Raw genomic sequence first — 21,918 nt, forward strand, 5'->3', positions numbered from 1 at the left:
GTTAGCCTTTATAATATGTTTTGTCCTTCCTGTATTTGGTGCCATGTTTATTATCTGTTTCTCAGCAACAATTTGTTTCTCTTCCTATTTTTTGTTTTTGTTTTCATTGACATTTCAGTTTGGTTTTTGAGACAGAGTTTCACTAACTGTACCATGCTAGGCAAACACTATGCACTGAGCTGCATACCCAACTTCATTTCATTCTGCTGTCAACATACTCTCTTTTTTCTTTCTTTTTCTTTTTTTCCTTCTTTCTTTATTTTTTAAATGTATGAGTGGTTTACTTGTATGTATATCTTATGTATCACGTATGTGTTTGGTGCCCAGGGAGGTTAGAAGAGGATGTCAGATCCTGGAATTGGAATTACAGACAGTTGTGATCTACCATGTGGGTTCTGGGAATGGAAGCTAAGTGTTCTAAACAGCTGAGCCATCCCTCTAATCTATTGTTTACTTTTCTAGATAAAATTCTTTCTGTCTTGTCTTTGACAGATCTGATGTGTAGATGCACTATTTTCAAATTCACTATAAAGCCCTCTGATTTGCAGTCCTGATACTCAATGTATGATTTATCACTTTGCGGACACTAAAATTAGTTTATAGTTAGTGATTTTTTCCTTGCCAAAAAATATTTATATAGGACAGATAGAATTTTAAATTATGAAGAATCTAAAGATTGGTAGCAAAACAATTATTTTTTTAATGTAGTTTTCACTCTGAGTCCCCCACCCCTACCCCAGTGCTGCAGATTGAACTATTGAGATTCCCATACACTAGGCAAGCACATTACCATTGAATTGTACATCTGGGCCCCAAAATAGTGATATTAAATGTTGGTATAAATGCTGTCAGCTGAAAACTTGGCTTTTGAGTTGTATGAATCTGTATGTATACTCTTTTTTGAGAGAAAAGTTGTTCCCCTTTAGCTATCTGTAATTTGCTTAGGTAATAGGATACAGTAGGTGCTTAGACTTTGTCTTTTCAAAAGTGAAAATGCAACGTAAATTTCATTTAAATAGTAAAATGTCATCCCTTGTTTGTTTTCTTACAGATACTATTCGTTACTTGTCGTTGCATGACAACAAATACATCAGATATTTTCCTGGACACAGCAAAAGGTAAGACTCAGTAGTATATCCCTCAGGTGACTCAGAAAATGGAACAGAAGGGAGACGTTTTATTAGTGAATCCAGCTTTCCTTACTGCTGTTCAATCTTCCTCTTCATATTGTTAACTGAACTCAGTCACTTCTTGGTTTACTGAGGTAAGTAAGGAGCCAGATGGTGGTGGTGGTATACACTTTCATCTAAATACTCAGGAGGTAGAGGCAGGGGGATCTCTGAGTTTGAGGACTTTCTGGTCTACACAGAAAAACCCAGCCTTGAAAAACAAAGGACCTTTTGAAATAATGAACTTGGAGTATAGTTCAGTGGCTGAGTACATGTTTAGCATGTATGTGGCTCTATATTCAGTTCTTCTTGCCAAAAATAAATATAATTAAGGAGAGGGTTAGATGTAGCTCAGTGCAAGAGCATACTTGCCATACAAGAGTCTGTGTCTGTGTGCTTAAGAAATGTGGACTAAGGACTGGGGAGATGGCTCAGAGGTTAAGAGCCCTGGCTGCTCTTCCAGTGGTCCTGAGTTCAATTCCTGGCAACCAAATGGTGACTCACAATCAGCTGTAATGAGGGTCCTTCTTCTGGTCTGCAGTACAGAACACTGTAAACATAATAAATAAATAAATCTTTGAAAAAAGAAAAAGAAATGTGGACTAAAGTTATTGGGTGATAACCTATGCTTGAAAATTAGACTTAGTGTTTATTTAGCAAAGCTAAATCTCAGCTCTTAATAAAAGAACTATTTGCATTTATAAGACCTTCCACTACAGAGGCCAACATTTGAATTAGCCTCTCTACATGTTCCTTATGGTATGAAGGAAGTTTTTTGTTGCTTTTTAAGACTTGTTTATTTATGCATTTTATGTATATGGTTGTTGTGTCTACATATATGTCTACATTCCAGAAGAGGGCATCAGATCCCATGAAACTACAGTTATAAGTGGCTGTGCACTACCATGTGGGTACTGGGAATTGAACTCAGGACCTCTGGAAATGCAGCCAGTGTTCTTAACCACTGAGCCATCTCTCCATGGCGCCATTTGTAAATGGACTTTTATTTTTGTCTCACCTGCCAACTCCCAAATAACAATATAGAAACTTAATATTTATTATAAAAGCTCAGCGAGTAGCTTAGGCTTGTTACTAACTAGCTCTTACAACTTAAATTAACCCATTTTTATCTATCTGCTTTTTGCTCACAGCTTTATTACCCTTACTCTGTAATGCCCATGCAGCTTCCTTTCTGTCTGACTGGGGTGACGCTGCCTTTCTTCTTCCCAGCAGTCTCTCCCCCAAAATCCTGTCTAGCTATTGGCCATTTAGTTTTTTAGTAAGCCAATCTGAGTAACACTTCTTCACAGTATACAAAAAGATTATTCCACAACACTCCAGCCCTCTACTCTTTTTCTTTCTTTGTTCTTCCCCCCCCCCCCTCTCTCTCTAAGACAAGGTCTTACTATGTGGCCTTGAATGTCCTAGAACTCATTGTCTAGACCAGGTTGGGCTCAAACTGATAGAGATCCGCCTATCTGCCTCCCAAGTGCTGGGATTAAAGGCATGTATATTAATATAGATGGTAGAGTGCCCTGACAGGTATTATGTCACTTTTGCTGAGAGGTGTAAAAAGACATCTGTCTGTTCACCCCAGAATAGGGTGCCAGTGATAGAAATGATTCCACCCAAGTCTTAACTTTGTGAACCAGCAAGTTTAATTCTAGTTGTTTATAGGAGCATGGGCAATTTAAATGGCAGCTATACCCATCTCTCTTCTCTTCCACGTAATTGTTAACTCCTTATATGTCCTTGGAAGGGATCAGGGTCTTTTGAGGGTTCCACAGTAGTAGTCACAGCTGCCCTGATTTCAAGAGGGCCACATCATGCCTGAAGGATGACAGGAGAGATGACTGAGAGCCGCCTGTTGGAAGTGGTACTTCTGCTGGATATGGTGGTGCAGGCCTTTAATCCCAGCACTCAGGAGGCAGAGACAGGCAGATCTCTGTGAGTTCCAGGCCAGCCTGGTGGTATACATAGCAAGCTCCAAGACAACTAGGACTATATAGAGAGACCCTATCTCAAAAAACGGGGAAAAAATGTGTTTCTGGCTGAGCATGGTGTTATGTCCTTGCTCTATGTTCTAGTGCTATAGAGGCTGAGCTAGGAGAACGTTACAAATTGGAGGCCTGCTTGGATACATAGTAAATTAAAGGTCATCCTGGAATACATATTAATACCCTGTTGCAAATATTCCTTCCCCCTAAGAGGGGAAATCAGTAAAGAAGTTGCACTTAGAATCAGGCAGGGTATTTCTGTGCTGCTGAAGACAGGACATGTCAGTTACTGTGTAAGCCAAAGGATGGGCCACTTTATTCACTTTAGCTCTAGTGTGTTGGCACAGTGTGAACTGGCAGGTAAGTTTTCTAGGGCCAGGGTTTTAGTTCTTATGTTCCCTGTACTTATCAGCACAGAGCCTTTTGTATCAACTTAGACCTTGTGAACTTTTGAGCTAGACAGTGTGACAAAATGTGTGTCTATATACATTCTGCTCTTGCTGTTATATTGCTATGGCAACCTGGGCTACATGAAACCCTATCTCAAAATAAGAAACACAATTTCATGATTGTATGTATGTATGTATGTATGTATGTAGTTGGGCAAGCATTTCTACTATAATTCCAGAATATTTTCATCTCCCTAAGAGAAACTCTATACCCATTAGCAGCCAGTCATCTAAGAGCTGTCTCTAGACATTTTGTATAAATGGTGTCAGATATCATGCGGCCTTTTGTGTTTGTCTTTTTTTCATGTAATATGATGTTTCCAAAGGTCGTCCCTGTTGTTATATGAATTAGCACTTGGTTTCTTTTTGTTCTCAAATAATATTGAGTCATGTTATATAGCTAGCCCAGTCCTGTTGATTTGTTAATTAGTGAGCATTTGGGTTATTCCTGTTCCAAATGCTACTGAAAAAATGTCTACATTTTAGTATAGATATTTTCAGTTTGCTAAAGTATATATACCTAGGAATGGAATTTCTGAGTCTTTCCAGAAAATGTTTGGTTGGTATGTTTGGTTGGTTAGTTTTGACTTTTTGTGGTGGGGTCAGAGGATCAGACTTGGAACTAACTGGCTTGGAACTCACTATATAGACCAGACTAGCATTGGACTCAGAGGTCCATCTGCCTCTCTCTACCTCTCAAGCACCACCACACCTGGCCTGAAAAGAGCTTTTGTAGAGTATCTGTACCCCCATATTTCATCAGTGGTGTATACAGGGGTTCTAATTTTCCACCATGCTCCTCTTCACCAGTACTGAGCGGTCCTTTTATGACAGCCATTGGTGTTGTGAAATAGTATATCGCTGTGCTTTTGATCGTCAATAGAATTATATATTTTGTTTTTAATACTACCACTGAACTGTATAGCTTCAGCTTGAGACCATGCTTTTTTTTTAAATACAGAAGCTCTAGGTTGATTTTTTATTATTATTATTATACTATTGCTTTTGGTTGCCTCAGATAAGTTTGCGTGTGCTTTCTAAGATGGTAGTCTTGGAAAACAGGTTATATGTAGGCAGGGAGAATGGTTTAGGGTTCACATCCAATTTTTACTCATATTTTGCTTCAACTCCTATTTATCTTGATACATTGCAGGGTGGTGGCCTTGTCCATGTCACCTGTGGATGACACTTTCATTTCTGGGTCTCTTGATAAGACCATTCGACTCTGGGATCTCCGGTCTCCTAACTGCCAGGTAATGGTACCTCACAGTTATATTTTTGAGCATTTTCTGTGGAAAGCATTATCAGCTCTCCCTCTCAGATAAGGGAGACAAGAGTGGTTCCATTTTGGGATCCCAGAGTCTTCTTAGGTGGCAGCAAAATCTTTCTCAGTTGGCTACTGCTTGATAAGCAGATCTACTCCAGAGCAGATTGCATTATAATGTGGCTTAGTGCTTGAACAACTGCCTAGACCCTTTAGTCTCAAGGGGTTTGTTTCTCTTTGAACTCTTTAATATTGTACAGTTAAGGCTGGTTGGAAATGCATCATATAATGACTTTTTACATTTTAGTCAGTTTTGTTTCTTTACTTCTAATGTTTTATAGGTAGCTGGGTGCAGTTCCTATTCCTTCCTTAGTTTTCATGGAAAAAGTCCATGATTGAGTGGTGGACTCCTTCATTCATTAATTTGTTGTCTTCTTTTCTCTTAGGGCCTCATGCATCTACAGGGCAAACCAGTTTGTTCCTTTGATCCAGAAGGGTTAATTTTTGCTGCAGGTGTCAACTCAGAAATGGTCAAACTTTATGACCTTCGTTCTTTTGATAAGGTAAATCTTTGAGTCCTTGAGCTATATTAAGGTGGCAGAAAATTTAAGGGCAAGTTGGAGTGTGAGAACCTTTTCTAGGCCAGGCATGGTGGTACACATCTTTGATTCCAACTCTGCATTCCAGAGCAGATGCAGGTGGATCTCTATGAGGTCAACCTGGTATACGTAGTGAGACCCTGTCTAAAAACACAGCCTTTCTGTGGTGGAGGAGGCAAGTACTGGGTAACAGAGAGTGGCAGAGCTTGCCCACTTACAAAGAATCTAAATGGGTAGAAGGAGAAGTTTTACTCAAGGAAGTATTGATGTGTGTGGAGCCTGGGAACTGCTATTTTTCTGTTTTGCAGGGACCGTTTGCAACCTTTAAGATGCAGTATGATCGGACTTGTGAGTGGACAGGACTTAAGTTCAGCAATGATGGCAAACTCATACTCATTTCTACCAATGGCAGCTTCATCCGTCTTATTGATGCATTCAAGGGTGTGGTGATGCACACATTTGGGGTGAGCTGACAGCTTTGAAGTATGGCTCTTTCCTTGCTCATAAGGCCTGGGCTGGGAATGCTGTTAGCTGGATTGTGGAGATAATGGTTGTCATTGACTCAGTGATGGGGCATGACCTTATGGTTTCTTCCTGCACATGAACTTTACCTCCTTTGTATCGGAGTCGTTCACCTTTTACAAAGTGCCCTAAGTTTGTTTTCCAAGTATAATTATTAATAACAATAAACGGGGGTTTTTGTACCCTCCCCACTAAATATGGAGTTAGGGTTGGGGGTGTTTTATGTGGAATAGCAGCTACATTTGGTCTTGGTGACACTGCAGTTCAAAGACCTTTGGTGGAAAGGGGCTTGTGTGTTGGGTTGGTGTTTCTATGCAGTTGTTTTTATCACTGTCCCTATAATGAGAACCATCCTCTTTTGTTTCAGGGTTATGCTAACAGCAAAGCTGTTACGCTCGAAGCTTCATTTACTCCAGATTCACAATTTATTATGATTGGTGAGCTGATTTTATTTTCCTCATTATTCCTCTGTAATATGCATTTGTTTATGTTATCAAGCAAAGTAAAAAATGCTGTTCAATAGATGTTTTCAGATTCCTGTACAGCACCTTCAGACTTCGTAGTTTCCTTTACTGTGTATGCTAGCATACATGCAGTGCCATGTATGTGCAGGTCAGAGAACATCTTTGGGGAGTCAATTTTTTACTTCCACCATTTGAATTCCATTGGTTAGACTCATGTCGTCAGACTTCCTGGCAGGCCTCCTTTACCTTCTGAGCATTCTCTCTGGCTTTCTTTGTTTGTTTGTTTGTTTGTTCATTTTTCTTTTTTTTCCCCCCGTGGTCTTGTTTATATATAGCCCTTCTGAACTTGAACTTGCTATATACATAGTAAGGGCTTACTTTGGATTTCTCTGATTCTCCATCTCCCAAGTACTGGGATTGCAGGGTATGCCATCACACTGACATGGGTTCTTTATTGGAACTGGCAATGTTCTGGTTTTCCCTTCATGGGCTTTAGAATTAAGCTCTTAAAAAGGCATGACTGTGTTGTATTGGTAACTTGTGTAATCTACAGTAGTCTCGTTGGTGAGGTGTTGGCAGGCTAATGATATTTATCATTTCTAGATGAGAGTGCAAAGGCATGAGGGGAAGATGGCATAGGAATAGTAAAGCACCCCTGCACAGCCACTCCAATTGACAGCACTTGGGTACTGTTACTGGAAGGCAGAGGAAGGAAAGTTAGGAGTTTGAGGCTGACTTGGGCTACGTACAGAATTCAAAATTATCTGGGCTATTTAACAAAACTAAGTCCCTAAAGAAAAAGGAACAATAATTAGGTCAAGATAATTCCCAGTGTCCTTCCACCTTTGTCCTCAAAGTTTCTGCTGAGGGATATGTCCTGATACTTTCTAGATCTCAGTCTGTCTTGTTCTTTATTTGCCTCTTGAAGTGTTATTGTCTCCATCATTCTCTTTAGGTTCAGAAGATGGCAAGATCCATGTCTGGAATGGAGAGAGTGGTATAAAAGTAGCTGTATTGGATGGTAAACACACGGGTCCCATTACCTGTTTGCAGTTCAACCCCAAGTTCATGACCTTTGCCAGCGCCTGTTCCAACATGGTATGTAAACAGTAAGAGATATTTTCCATTATGATCCTTTGATTTGGGGTGTGGGTGCCTTAGGCAGCAAGCTCTGTTCCATCCAAATAGTACAAGTTCATGTTTCAGAAGTGGTGGCTTCCCTGTCGCACCACCACGTCATGAGATACCTGACTAGGCTGGTCTTTTCACGATTATTCCTCTTCCAGTAAGATGGGATTATCTGTGCTTTCTAAAGATTTGCAGAACAGTTTTTGTTCTGACCCTAGGTTTTAGGCCTAAGCTACTTAGGTGGTTTTTTTTTTCCCTCAATATTCTGACCAACGTTTTATAGGTGTATTCTTTCAGAAGTTTTGAATATTGTTTTGTTTTGGTATGGCTTTTGGAAATAAGGTCTCTCTAGCCTTGACTGACCATGTACTTCAATTAATCTACCTGCGTTAGTCTCCTGAATGCTCAGATGAAAAGTGTAAGCCACCATGCCTCCATTCTTTTCCATTGAGTTCTTCAAAAATTCTTCTAGTAATTCATAAATACTTATTTACACACACTCACTTTGTTTTTATTAATTTTTAATTTATTTATTTGAGGCAGGGTCTCTTTGTAGACCAGGTGGCCTTTCCTGAACTCAGAGATCCACTTGCCTCCCAAGAATTGGGATTAAAAGTGTGCACTACCGTGCATAATTTCATTTTGTTTTTCCTTCTGTGTATTCTTGAACACGTGCCATGGCACACATGTAGAGGTCAAAGGGTGGCTTGTGGGAATTGGTTCTCTCCTTACACCATGTGGTTTTCAGGGATCAAACGTGAAGCTTGGTGACAGACATATTAATCTTAGCACTTGGGAGTCAGGAGAACCAGGAGTTGAGTCCAGCCTGGGTTAAATGAAACCCTGTCTCAAACAAAAATGAACTTAAAACAAGAAGACTGCTCTACGGGTATTGAAACACTTATGCCTGACAACATGAGTTTGATCTCTGAAACTCATAAAGAGAAAAATCAACTCTCACAAGTTGTCTGACCTTTATTCATGCACCATGGTTCACACAAACACAAATGTAATTTTAGAAAGCGGAATTAGCTGGAGATGGGTGATAAATGAATCTTAGTTTCTGGTTTCCCTTGAAGTCTGTCCATCTTCAAGGTAGGAACTTGGATGAGGTGTTTCACTACTGCCTCTATCCAGCATAGTGCCCTCTTCCTTTAATGTTGAGGCTTGAGCCTGGGGCCTTTACTACTGAGTTGTACCTCTAGCCCATTTCTTTGGAAGCCAAGAAGATAGTATCAAAGAAATGCAGCAATGGCTGGAAATACAGCTTAGAACATGTGCCTGCCATGTATGAACCCTGGCTGGCTGGGTTCAGTCCTCAGGTACTGGAAGGACAAAAGGAAACTAATTTGAGCTGGACATGTTGGTGCATACCTATAATCTAAACATTTGGAAGGGCTTATGTAGTGAGTTTGAGATCATGTAAAACCAAAAAGCCACATAGCCCTGAAAGGCAGCAAAACCATCTCATTCAAACCTTCTCAGATTCTGGGAGGAAAGGGTATGATTGAGGCCACCTTGAGATTAGCTGTAAGGCCAGGCTACTCACAGGAGTGGATGTTGGAAGTAACCAGAACCAACTTTTAGAGTGTCTCTGGCCCCATAGAGATAATGGTTTGATCAGGAGTAAGGGTCACCAGACTAATTCTTCACACCATTGGGGTTGGGTACCTTGATGCTGTGAGGTGGGGAGGAACAGCCTTCCATGGTGAGAAGCCTAGCTTTTTAAGAAGCTGATTTGTGTTCTCCTTCCAGGCCTTCTGGTTGCCCACCATTGATGACTGATCCTGACACTGCTTGGCTATTTGTACAGTGAGGGCGGCCAACAGGAAAGTCAGAGGTGACTGAGATGACAGTGGGATTGACTGAACTGGAGAACATCTTTCCACATGGCTTTCCCAGGATGTGCTGTCCATCGCTCTAAAGAATTGCTTTGCTGAGCGCCTTCCAGAGGACTCTTGGTGCTGCAGATTCAGTTGGCACTCAGCCTTTCCAGCTCTCGCTGCACCGAGCTCTTCAGAGGGTGATTACTTAGGACTAGGTTACAGTGGGGCCCTTGGGCCCCTTCAGTTTTGAATATATTTGCTGCTGAAGAGCCAGTGACATCACCAATCTCCGCACATCCTTCTCCCACCACAGAAATGCATGGGAAGCCACAGTTCTGGTTTTGAGATGCTAGGGCAGCTCAGCACCCCTTGCCCTCACCCTGCATGTCTTGTTACTGGGTCTCCCTGTGTAATTGTGGCATTATTCCACAACCATCATGTTTCGTAGGTGCCAAATATTTACAAAAATAAGTCTTCATTATACCTTTGGGTCAAAGAAAGAAAGAAAGGAACAAATAGAGAAGGACCTTGTTTGTCAGGAGGCTTTACAGTATTCCTGTGTAGGTGGGTGGGGCGGGTCTTGGGCCTAGATGTTGGCTAACAAAAGGCCCAAGAGTACGAAAGGGGGGGAAGGGAGTAGCAGGTAAATTCTGAGAGCTGAGAGGTTTAGCTGCCTGGTGCAATTCCCCCATCCAGACAGTCCTGCAGTCTTTTTGTGGGGATCCTACTGAGCTGGGCTTGTACAAAAGCAAGGTAGTAGTTTATTTTTGTACCTGAGTCACATCACGTTTTCCTGTGGGCCAGTATTGTGGAATGAGTCTGAGTTGTTTACACTGATGCCTTCCTTCCCTGCCCACCATAAATTGTGTACATAGTCAGCAGATAATATCCCTCTTCCCCAGCTCTTACCCAAGAGCTGGCTCTAGGCCTGTGTTATATGTTATATTTAGCCTTTTTATATATGACCCTTGATCTGTTTGTATTTGAGCACAGTGTGCGTGTCCACTTAAATACATTTGTGTAAACATGCACATAAGTATGTGTATATGCCTACTATCTCTCTCGTCTAGCTTATCAAGAGTTCATCAGGAGAGGGAACCCTGCAGCTAAGAAAGACTATTTGTGGGTAGTGTTCACCACAAGTGTTAGTCTTCTCTGTTAACTTTAGGGAGACAACGTGAAGCAGAGCTTCTAGTGTTTGCTGTTTCATGGCAGCTAAGTAAGAGCCTTGGGATGACTCCCGTGCTCTTCAAGCCACACTTCGGGGCCCTCTCTACAGTATTAGCATCTTTTTTGCCTGATTATGCTCTGTCTGCACCTGTATATGTGTGACAGTCACTTTTGCATGGCTTCTGTGCCTGGCTTGTGGCATTTGGGGACAGGGTGCTAGAGCCACAGTGTTTTAGTTTGTCAGGACTTCTCACCCTGTTGTTCTACATCATTGCCCGTTCCTCTGAGAGCAGGCTAGGACCAGACTTGAGAAGAGTCGCAACTGACCTTTTCTTCCCAGTATGGCCACAGCAAACATTTAGGCAAGCAATCCCCTGCAGATCCAGAAATCAAGACCCAATCAGCTATGATTTGCCCATGAGTACCCAGCTGCTAGGTGTCAATCAGGCTATCACTGCTTCTGTTCAGGAGCAGACATAGACTTCGAATCACTAATGCTATTTTTTGAGCAATTACTTTTTGACTTGTTATTCCAACTGAAAAGGCGGCTACCTTCACTGAAGTCTAAGTGTTGCTGAGCAGTCCTGCCTTTCCAGAGTGGACATACTGTAGGAACCAGGTGATCGGAGTTATTACTGTCTACCTTCAGAATCTGAGTCCATGTTTAGATAAACTGCTGAGAGCAGGTGTCTGTAACCATGGATTAGCACGACTGCATAACCTGAAAGAGTTGAGAAAGAGCAGCCAGCCTGGCCGCAGGAAAACTGAGTTCAGGAGAATCCGAAGCTGAGGCACCGTGCTCTTGGAAGACATACTGCCTCACAGCCACTGCTGGGCCCTGTGGCAGCAGAGCCGAGTTCTGAATTGGTAGAAGATGCAACTGGAACTGATAATACTGTATGTTGTCACAGGGTAAGCAAGAGGGAGAAAGCAGAGTTGGCAGTTTGGAGGTGTATCCTGGGATATAGTAACTGTCCTCTGGAAAATCAACCAGAGCCACTGCTCTGTGTGTGACAACTGGCACTGCACTGTTCGACCACCAGCCACTGGGGTATTTTTTAATATATTGTTCCCCGTTGTAACTGACAACTGTTTATGAAGGAAAATTTGGGGATTTTTAAGAACCAATTTGCCACCCAAATGGTACCACTGTTAATCTTGATGTTAAATGTTCTTCTAGATATCTCTGTGCATAGACTTTGATGTGTTTACATAGTTGTTATCCTACTGTATATACAATTTTATGTCCCTTTTGTACTTAACATAAACCTTTTTTTTTGCCATGTTACCAGTCTTAAACAGAATTTTATGGCTTACAGTCTCTTCCATTGAGTTTCTGTGACATGATTTGCCTGCTTCACATCAGAAGGGATGCGCTGTTCCAGTGTTCTGGCTCAGGTGGCACTGCCTGTAGTGTTGTGTGAACTGTTGGGCTTCCTTCAGGCCTGTGAGCCACAGGAGCCCCTTAGGCCCATCCCTTAACCCCAGACTCCAATTAAATTACCACAGGACCAGTAATGAATGACTGGAGAAGGTGAGCCTGACCAGCTCTGTTCTTCAGAGACCTCCTCACTATCTGCCTTGCACTCTTTACCTCAAACTTTGACCAGATTGGCATCCTAGGGTCCTGACGGATGGAAAGTGATCATTGCATTTGGCAGGGTCAGCTGGCTGCCTGGTGAGCCACCTGCTTGGGTAATGCATTGGGAATCATTGTTCCTTGGGACCTGCTTTCTGCTTCCCTGACAGAACCAGAATAGGTAAAATTGTGGCTTATTACTTTGAAAGAAAATGATTGGTTTAGTTGACCAGGCTTTCTACTTAGTCTACTCTAAAAGGCCCCTCAAAGACAGCAAGTATCCAGCAAGATGGATCAGTAACTGAAAGTTCTTTCCACATAAGCATGACAACCTGAGTTCAGTCCCCAGATCGATCCCATGGTAGAAGAGAAAAGCCACTTCCTGAAACCTGTCCATAAGATTGCCACACATGCCATGGTGTGTGCACACAAAACTCACAAATGCAATAAAAGCCCACTGCAGCAGCTATTCCAACATTTTTGATTTTTGCAATGTAGAGACCTGATATGCCCAATCCCTTGTAGTGTGTGAACAAGAGGAACAGACATAGGTTGTGGGGGCGAGCTGGCTCAGCAGTTGGTGTGGGCAAGAGGCAGGCACAGGATGTTGCCTGCACTTTGCTGAGAGGATGTGGAGGGATGTACTGAAGAAAGAGGAAGCCAATTCAGCAGCCTTATACAGTGACACCAGCATCTGCCAGCCACCTGCCGGGCTCAGGGGGCCAGTTGAGGGTCTGGTGATGTGTTACACAGGAAGTGGGAAATGCCAATGTGGCTGTCTAGTCTTCCTTGGATAACATACAGGAAATGAAATCTAAGATGAGGAAATGGGTCTGAGCATCCCAGGCAAGTTAACTACACAAGTTTTGTAACTGCAGTCTAGAGCTGTGTGTTACCTGAAGCCCCTTGGTTGTGATATTAGGAGTCAGGTAAAGCTCATGTAATGGCTACTATATTTCAACAGATAATTCTGAACCTCAGTAAGTTTTAGATGGAGACAGAATTTGGTTTGGTTTATCGAGACAGGGTTTCTCCGTAACAGAACAGCCCTGGCTGTCTTTGTAATTTTTTTTTTTTTTTTTTTTTTTGGTTTTTTCGAGACAGGGTTTCTCTGTGGCTTTGGAGCCTGTCCTGGAACTAGCTCTTGTAGACCAGGCTGGTCTCGAACTCACAGAGATCCGCCTGCCTCTGCCTCCCGAGTGCTGGGATTAAAGGTGTGCGCCACCACCGCCCGGCTGTCTTTGTAATTTTTTGAGACAGGGTTTCTTTGTGTTGCTTTGGAACCTGTCTTGGACATAGCTCTGTAGACCAGGCTGGCCTCAAACTCACAGAGGAGGCCAGATCTGCCTCCGCCTCCTGAGTACTGAGATTAAAGGCATGTACTACCACTACCCGGCTTCCCTGGCTGTCTTGGAACTCAATTTGTAGACCAGGCTGGCCTCGAACTCACAGAGATCCTCTTGCTTCCCAAGTACCGCAATTCAAGGCATACACCACCACCACCCAGCCCGGACTGGAAAGTCTTAAGGGGAAGATGAATGAAGTCTCATTAAGCAGCCTTATATAAAACCCTTACTAACTCAAAATTTAAAGCACCAGGTCACTCAGACATAAGTGAGGAATCTGGTAATGGTCCACACCTGTAATCTCAGTATTTAGACTGAGGGAGGAGGGTGAGACAGGCCAACTCAGGCTACCTAAGTTTCAGACCGGCCTGGCCTACATAGTGAGAAACCAGTCACTCTAGAGGCAGAAGCCTCTAGAGACTGCAGTTTTAGGATTGCCAAGGCTATATAGTGAAACTCTTGCAAAGAGTGGGAAGGCAGCCCTTCTGGTACCTATAATCCAGAGTTCACAGGTATAAAATGCCTTTTCATTCCCTGGCAACAATGAGGGATCTGAGCATGGGAAAAGTCCTGATTATATACAAGCTTGCATGGTAGAACTAAAAGGAATCCACTGAGAGGCCACAAGAAGTGTCAACCAAAGCTGTGTGAGCAATTCATAATTCACAAGAGCTTTTTTGCATACAAACATTTAATACCAGAGACTGGCTGAGTTCCTGCAAGGAAAGCTACATGTGGCCAACGCTGCGGGTAGAGGTGAGTGAATCCTTGGAGGCTGGGCAGGGTAGAGTGGGCAGGAGAGCAGCAGAGGGGGTGGGGACAATGCTAGGTGACTTAACTTGGGTTAGAAACAGGAACTGGATAGCTGAGAAGTAGATGCACTTGGCATAAGATCTGGGGAAACAGAACAGACACTGTTGGCATAGATATAGGGGTAGGCCTGGGGACTGGTGAAAAGCAACCAGATTGGCAGCCAGGCTCCAGGCAGTGACAATTGGCCTAGCCAACTCTGGAAGCTTCTCACCCTGTTTTTGCTCTTCCAACTTTATCTGGGACCTGTGCCCTTCATGAGTAGAGAGAACGACAGGACCTGAACTGGTCTCAGGAGCTATCTTCAAGATGGCTGGTCCAGCCAGGCATAGTGGTGCATGCCAGCGCTCAAGAGGCAGAGGCAAGTGATCTCTGGGTTCATGCCAACCTGGTCTACATAAGTTCCAGGACAGTCAGAACTACATAATAGAGACCCTATATTTAAAAAAAAAAAAAAAAAAAAAGATAGTTGATCCAGCAGATGTGAAGACTGCCCAGAGATTTCAAGAAGGCACCCTGTGTTAATGGATGGTTAAATGGATGACCTGACATTCATGGGTTAGAACCAAATGAGTTTGCTGCCTGTTCCCCAAAGCATTTTAGTACCCTAAACCCTTTAGGTTACTGAGGAGCCAACAGACACCGTATGTTGCTGCCAGAAGGATGTTAACCATTGCAGAAGGTAGGGTCTGGTAGGCTAGGCTCTCCACCCACTGCTGTCTTTGAAACAGTTAAGGCAGAAAGCAAGAGCACTGAGCTGTGGTTGGGGACAGGTCAGACAAGGGTCTGCTCTTAGCCACAGTGGATGTCCAGTATGTCCGGACTGCGCTGGTCCTGAAAAGGTCATAGAGTGCAAGTATCTGAAGCCTCAGTGGCCACCACTTCCTTGGCCTGGGCTGTGCAAGGGAATCACGAACACAGAGACATCATCGTAGGACACCTGCCCTTCTCCAGTGGCACCATCGTCCTTCCCCTGTGTGTTGTGTATCAGCACTTTGGCCAACTCTGAGAACCTGTAAAGACCAGATGTACTTTGGGGATGAGCAGAAGGCCAAAACCAGCCCTCCAGAACTCAGTGCACAAGACAGAGCATTCGGGAGACCCTTTGCGGTGCAACCATAAGACAACCAGCAAGCCTGAAAGGGCCACAAACTAGATTATCAGACTAGACTTAAATTTTTTTGCTCATATCCCCTTTCCCTTGGGACACTTGAGACCTTTATCAGGCCACCTCCCCTGAGTTAGTACTGTCTTTGCAGCTGTAGCTACTTGGACCAACCCAGGTCCAGTTAGGTCCCCCTCAGCTACAGTACCTATGTGGGTCCTCTCGGTTCCCAGTGAGGAAGCTCCGCACAAGCCGTGCCACCTGCTCATTGGACAGGACATCCCAGAGCCCATCAGTTGCCATGACAACCACATCCTCCTCTTGCAATGCCAGTTGGTCCACATCCAACACAGTCACCTGCAAGTTAAGCCTGAAGATCCTCCAATGCTCCCTTCCCAGCTCCTACTAGGTTCATTCTCTGCCCATTGTGGGCAGTTGGAACCTGGAGTGGGCTACATTGCTCTATCACCTGTGGGATGGAGAGCAGGAAGGGCTTGAGCTGGATGTTGGTGTCCAGGACTCTGAGTTGATGGTCTCCCAGGCCTCGGGAGACAGCCAGTGTTCCTAGTAACCGAGCCTGGGGGAAAGGAAGGGATGCAATGACAGTAAGGAGCTTAGATATGCCCAGGGTCTGGCTCTGCTGAGCACAAAAGGGGAAGTGGACTTGGCTTCTAAGAGAGAAACATCATGAGGGAACAGACACGAGGATAACAGCCACAAGTAAGGGACAAAGGAGCTCCCACCGTCAAGGAACAACTAAGGGATTCTAGGGCAGGGGGCACTGACCTGCCTACCCTGTCCGTGAATCAGTGGATACTTGAGGTCAGACTTTTCCACCTGTTTGTAGCTCCTGCAGGAGCGGACCTAGAATTAGCCAAAGGCCCACGCCCTACTGCAGCTTCTCCCATCCTCAACCCAGCTACCACACCTTCACATGCCCACCTTGCCCAAGCAGGACTGCCTCAGGCCATCCAGGAGAGCCTGGACCTTTTCCCACCCTGTCTTCCAGCTCACCAGCCGTTCATGTGATGATCCCGGAACAAAACCTTCTGCCCTAAGTCATCCCCCTTCAGCCGCCGTGGAAACTCCAGTCGGGTGAACTCACCAGCCAGAAGCTCAGGGTAGATGAAAGCCTAGGGTGTGGAAGCCAATTTCAGATCAGGCTCCCTTCCCAGGGCCCCGTGTGGGCCTCGGCCCAGGGAGTTGAGGGGTACCTCTGCCAAGAGTGCCTACCAGCTGCTGGATCCTCTGCCGCTCGGTTTCTGGGGTAAACTCAGAACTCAGCACCCGTATCTCATCTCTCCGCACCAAGATGGCTCTACACGGGTTGGAGGAGGGGAATAGGTCTATGAAACAGCTTCCATACTCACCCATGGCCACCCTCCAACCACCGGGGGCCACTTCTGGCCATGCTGATCCCTCCATGACTGCTTAGGACCTAGAGAGTAAAGGTGCAGCCCTTTCGCGTGGCCCCTGTAGCCCCTTCCTGCCTTGGCACCACTGTCCACGCATACTTGGCTTATGCCAAGTACAAATGCATGGTCAACCAGTCCCCCTCATTTCTAAACCTTTCACTGCCTCAAGGTACCCTCTTGCCCACTACCCTGCCCCGCCCCCCAAGGTTCCACTCACCTGCTATCCCCAGCATTGGCCACATACAGCTTCCCCTGCAGGGACACAGCCACCAGGGCTGTACAGCCACCCACCTGGCCCGAGGCCTCCAGCTCTCTCCCAATCACATCATCCTGGAGCAAACCAAGGGCATCACAGCTGCTGCCAGAAGTGTCAGCCATCTCAGTCCCCCAACCCTTATTACAATCACATTCTCACAAAGCAAGCCTACAAATCCCGGCTCAAAAGCTTGACCAGTAGCCGGGTGGTGGTGGCGCACACCTTTAATCCCAGCATTCAGGAGGCAGAGGCAGGAAGATCTCTGTGAGTTCGAAGCCAACCTGGTACAGAGTGAGTTCCAGAACAGCCAAGACTACACTGAGAAACCTGTCTCAGAAAAAGGGGGGGGGGGTGGCTCCTGAATTCCTATGTAAAGATACGAATTTACACAAGGGAAGTGTAATTCAAAATAGGAAGAGAAACCAGTGTTTGCTCTGAGGGCCAACAGCAGTACAGGTGAGCAATTAGCACACAATAGGAACTAGATAAATGGGGAGTTAAGCTGAAGACCACGGTGCTATCACTAGAAATGAACAAATAAACACAGCTTTCTCTCCAGAGTCCAAGGAAGCGGGTGACTATGGTATGCAGTTATACTCCAAAGGCCTCACTCACACATTCCTGAAAGGCACTCTCCAAGGCCCCAATCACCAAATCTTCTGCCCGGATACCCTTTTCCTCCACAAACTGGGGGTCACTGGAGCAGACGCAGCGGCCACTGAGATGCATGGGGGGCTGGGTGGCCAGCAAGCCTTCTACCACAGCCTCCAGCTGCCGGCGCAGGCAGGAATGCAGGGTGTTAGCAGCCAAAATGGCTGCTGCAGGTCCGCCATGCCCATCAAACAGGGCCCAGTAATGACCTGTCAGGAACTGCACAGGAAGGACTGTCAGGCTCCACCAAGCACCTCCTGGCCCTAGCCTGAAAGTGGAGTTCAGGCCGGGCTGTACTCACCTCCTCTGGGCACACCGTCAGCCACTCGTCTTCAATCCCAAACTCACATCGCTGGATGCACAGCTTCCCACAAGCAGCCTGGTCCTCATTGAACTCAGATTTCTCAGCATTGATAATCCTGAGGTCATAGACATCACCAGTGGTGTCTCATCTAAGCCATTGTGGTACAGAGACTTCACCGGGGACAACTGCTTCTTGGGTGCCGTCCCTGACACATCTGGACAACTTTTTTCTTTTTCTTTTTTGAAGTTCTTTTGTGTGACTGTGAATGTGTGTGCAGAGACCAGAGGGGGCCGCCAAGTGCCTTCCTCTATTGCTCTCCACGCTAGTGTTTTGAGACAGGTCAGTCTCTTACAAAGCCTAGGGCTCACTGATTCAACTAGACTGCCTGACCAACAAGTCCTGTGTCTTCTTCCCGCATCTACCTCCCCAGTACTGAGATTACAGGACGCAAAGGCCACATGCAGCTTTTTACAAGGTTTGCTGGAGACCAGAACTCGGATCCTCATGCTTGCTCTACAAGCCAGTTACTTTACACTGCCCCAATGATGTAAGTCTTCTAACTGTTCATTGGCTTTGTCACTAGGGTCAAACTCAGTGCAGGCCCTTTATAGTCACTGGGCAGGTCCAAAGTTGGTGGGGTCTCATCTCTATCCCAACCCTATTCCATAGAGCATAGGCCAAACCTAGAGTGAAGTGTGAGGTGTGACACACATCCCAAAAGACCAGAATAAAGAAGGGTCCAGTTGATGATGGCCCTCCAGGGACCTACAACCTTCTCCAAAAGAAAATGCCAGAGTGAGAAATGGAGGAATGTTGTCAAGAGTCCCGCGGTGAGGACAAGAAGGGGGTGAGCTGGCGTGTCCACACTCAGCCAGTTTTCTAGGTCAGCAGAGAACCCAACGAGATCAAGGAGGGGGTCTGGAGGGGACGCGGGGGCAGGAACACTCACTCGGCGTAGCCTGCGTTCCAAGGCAGCGTGCGGCCTCGCGCCGGGCAGCGCACGGGCCGGGAGTCCGAGCGGCGCGAGGTGTCGGTGGCGCCGGGGCTGGAGCCCGAGCCACGCAGGAAGCGGGGACGGTGATAGGGCACCGGGCTGGAGCGCGGCCCCGGTGGCTGCGGCTCGGGAAGCGGACCCCCGGGTAGAAAGCGGCGCCGGAACCAGCCGGCGGACATTGCGTGGCGGCCGGGGGCTGCCCGCGTAGAGCGGGACGCCCGGGTCCCGCCCGCCCTAGAGAGGAAGCGGGCCTTGGGGCGGAGACTGGGGTGGGGGCCACGCCCCCTCCTGGCCCTCCCGCCCCTGTGCGTGCGGCCGGAGAACATCACCATCACCTGTAAGAAGGGAAGGCTTTCGCCCACCCCACTTTACTGAGGCCTAGCGAGGTGAAGCCGCCTGCCTGAGGCCGAGTGGCACTGAGCAGGTGCGAAGGCTCACCCGCACCTGCGGGACTCGATCCCACTGCGAGGGGAACCCCTTCCCTCTACTCTAGGAACCGTGAAGTCATCTACAGTGGGTGCTGGGCGAGTGCCACACAGAGCCTCAGCCTCGCGCTGCTAGCAATCGCCTGACGCAAAAGGAGGATGGGGACAGCATGTCCTTGGAGGTGTGAGATGGCACATTGAGTAAGAGCGTGCCCAGAATGCTCCAGAGTTCTGTTCGTCCTGGTGCTCATTCTCAGAGGCCCACTCCCAAATAGCTGCCCCTGCAGTCAAGATGGCGTCTCTGGACAGCACAAGGTCCTCCCTGGAATGTGAGTGATGAACAACAGGAACCTATGGGAATTTAAAGGAGAGCGTGGTTCCTTTCTCCAGCTTGTCAAAGGTGCGACCCTGAACTGAGGGAAGTGTAAGAATTCCTCTGCCGTCTTTTGTTGCTTTGAGACAGGCTTTCACCATGTAGCCCAGGCTAGCCTGGAATTTGCAAACCAGGCTGGCCACAAACTCTAGGCACTCCTTCTGCCTCTGCCTTCCACGTACTACAATTACAGGCAAGTGCCATCACTCTGGCTCAGAATGTCTCTTAAATTCTAGGTAGCTGTCACTGCTGGGGCTAGCTACAGTGTTCCCTTTTATGTCTGCACATTCACAGAGCCCTTGTCACTTTCTGTCACCTAAGCCCAGCTGCCCCTCTGCAAGGCTGCAATTTCCATTTCAGGCCCACAGAGGGGAAGTATTAGATACCCAGGGTTTGCAGTATGACAGTGCAGCGGAGTTGGACCACCCCTCAAGGGATTTCTCTTCCTCTTTTCTCCTCCAGGAAGCCAATTCAAAAAAATCTCTTAAGGGCCAAGGATGGATGGATGAGGCATTCCCTCCCTCCCTGTCTTTGTCACTGTCCCTAAACCCAGGCGGTCGCCCAGTAGGCTTCCCTTCCTTCAGTCAGCCAGCCCTGCTCTGCTGGCATTCCTCCTACCCAGGGAGAGGAGGGGTCTTAGGAAACAGAGCTGCATCCCAGTAACTTGGGGGAGCTAACCTACTGAGCCCACCGAGTAACAGCCACACTCAGGGCATAGGAACACGGAGCTAACTAGCTAACGTAGGGTTCTGCTAGGTGGTGTCTGATCCAGGTATGAGTAGAGACAAAGTCTAAGAAAGTTATAGCCAGACACCCTCCCCCACCTCACCCCACTGCTTCCAATAAAAGAGATGGATACATACGATGATTTCCATCGTCTACACCGTTTGCCTTAGTTTCTTTATTTCTTGCTGTAACAAAGTATCTGTAAAAAGCAACTACGGGAAGGATAATCTATTTTGGGTGGAGGCAACTGGTCACAGTGTGTCTGCCACCAGGAAGAGGGGGACTCTTCCCAAGTTATTCAGACCCTAGCCCACAGGATGCTGCCCACATTCAGGGTGGGGCTTCCCTCCTGATTAAACTGTCCTGGAAATGACCTCATAGACTAGCTCAAAGATTCCCCTCCTAGATAATTAACTGGACAGTCAAGATCAGTCATCACACTCTCTTATATACACTTCCACAGCCTGTTTCCCCATCCTTGGCAATAACAACTCTTATCAAAGTTTTAAAACGTTTGCCTACAGGAAAATAATATTACAAATACAGGGTGCTAGAGAGATGGCTCAGTGGTTAAGAGCACTGGTTGCTCTTTCAGAGGATATGTGTTCAGTTTCCAGCACCCACATGGCAGCTCACAACTGTCTGTAACTCTGGTTCCAGAGGATCTGACACCCTCACACAGACATACATGCAGGCAAAATACCAATTCACATAAAATACAAATAAATAAATTATAAAGAAGTTTCAAATACAGTTCAGTTTTCATTTATTTTACAGTTTTTCTGACTCCTTGTTTGTTGATATGGTCCCATGTCACCCAGGCTGTCCAGGAACTCACTATGTAGCCCAGGCTAACCTTGACCCTTTTTCTTTTTCCTTTCTTTCCATTCATTCATTCATTCATTCATTTTTGAGAAAAAAATCTAGCCATGTAGCCCTGGCTGGCCTGGAACATAAGGACAGCCTTAAATTCTAAGAGATCCACCTGTTTTTGTCTCCCTAGTGTTGGGATTAAAGTTATTTGCCACCACACTTGGTTTATGTAGTGCTGGGGACCAAACCTAGGAATTCATGCATGTTAGAAAAGCACTCTATTGGCTGAGTCACATCCCCAGCCCTAGGATGTTGTTTAAACTAATTAGTTATTGCTTGTGTTTTCTCATAGACTTGCCATTTCCTTTTTGTGTGTGGTATACACACACACACACATACCATCTATAGATATATACCATATATATGTGTGTGTGTTCGGGTGCAATGTAAAACGTGGTGGGCATCAGCCATCTGCCTCTATTGCTCCCCATCTTACTGTTTTAGATTCTCTCACTAAACTTGGAGGTCTCCAT

General features: G+C 45.9%; 2 protein-coding genes across 4 annotated transcripts in view; one reads left to right on the forward strand and one right to left on the reverse strand.

Annotated features, from left to right (window-relative positions):
* The window catches only part of Wdr82 (WD repeat domain 82), a 21,361-nt gene extending 9,441 nt beyond the window's left edge, over nt 1-11,920 (forward strand). The window contains exons 3-9 of the mRNA XM_038321754.1: nt 1,052-1,118; nt 4,769-4,868; nt 5,326-5,442; nt 5,787-5,942; nt 6,368-6,437; nt 7,420-7,562; nt 9,348-11,920. Coding sequence (XP_038177682.1) covers nt 1,052-1,118; nt 4,769-4,868; nt 5,326-5,442; nt 5,787-5,942; nt 6,368-6,437; nt 7,420-7,562; nt 9,348-9,377 — 683 coding nt within the window. The 3' untranslated portion in view covers nt 9,378-11,920. The remainder of the gene's footprint in view (nt 1-1,051; nt 1,119-4,768; nt 4,869-5,325; nt 5,443-5,786; nt 5,943-6,367; nt 6,438-7,419; nt 7,563-9,347) is intronic.
* A 2,272-nt stretch (nt 11,921-14,192) lies between these two features.
* Ppm1m (protein phosphatase, Mg2+/Mn2+ dependent 1M) lies at nt 14,193-20,314 on the reverse strand. 3 transcript variants are annotated; one of them, XM_038322439.1, is made up of 10 exons: nt 19,004-19,296; nt 18,052-18,169; nt 17,715-17,969; nt 17,061-17,173; nt 16,662-16,746; nt 16,443-16,561; nt 16,215-16,278; nt 15,898-16,005; nt 15,637-15,785; nt 14,193-15,336 (listed from the first exon to the last, which is right to left on the reverse strand). In XM_038322439.1, the coding sequence occupies exons 1-10, from the start codon at nt 19,225-19,227 to the stop codon at nt 15,192-15,194; spliced, it is 1,380 nt and encodes a 459-aa protein (XP_038178367.1). In that variant the 5' UTR covers nt 19,228-19,296; the 3' UTR covers nt 14,193-15,191. The 3 variants fall into 3 exon arrangements, 2 of the variants coding, with proteins under 2 accessions (XP_038178367.1, XP_038178368.1); XM_038322440.1 differs by lacking the exon at nt 17,715-17,969; XR_005284647.1 differs by lacking the exon at nt 14,193-15,336 and having other exon boundaries at nt 15,752-15,785; nt 16,215-16,292; nt 19,004-20,314.
* Nucleotides 20,315-21,918: the final 1,604 nt, after the last annotated feature.

Source organism: Arvicola amphibius, chromosome 3 (genome assembly GCF_903992535.2).
Source record: "Arvicola amphibius chromosome 3, mArvAmp1.2, whole genome shotgun sequence".
Lineage (NCBI taxonomy): Eukaryota > Metazoa > Chordata > Mammalia > Rodentia > Cricetidae > Arvicola > Arvicola amphibius.

Excerpts from the sequence above, each read along its gene's own strand:
- Ppm1m (XM_038322439.1), bottom strand. The coding sequence starts at position 19,227 with ATGTCCGCCGGCTGGTTCCGGCGCCGCTTTCTACCCGGGGGTCCGCTT. Across the intron at positions 15,786-15,897 it reads TCCTGCTCTCCATCCCACAG|GTGACTGTGTTGGATGTGGA; the intron begins GTGATAGAGCAA and ends CTTAACTTGCAG. Across the intron at positions 15,337-15,636 it reads AACCGAGAGGACCCACATAG|GTTCTCAGAGTTGGCCAAAG; the intron begins GTACTGTAGCTG and ends TGGTCTTTACAG.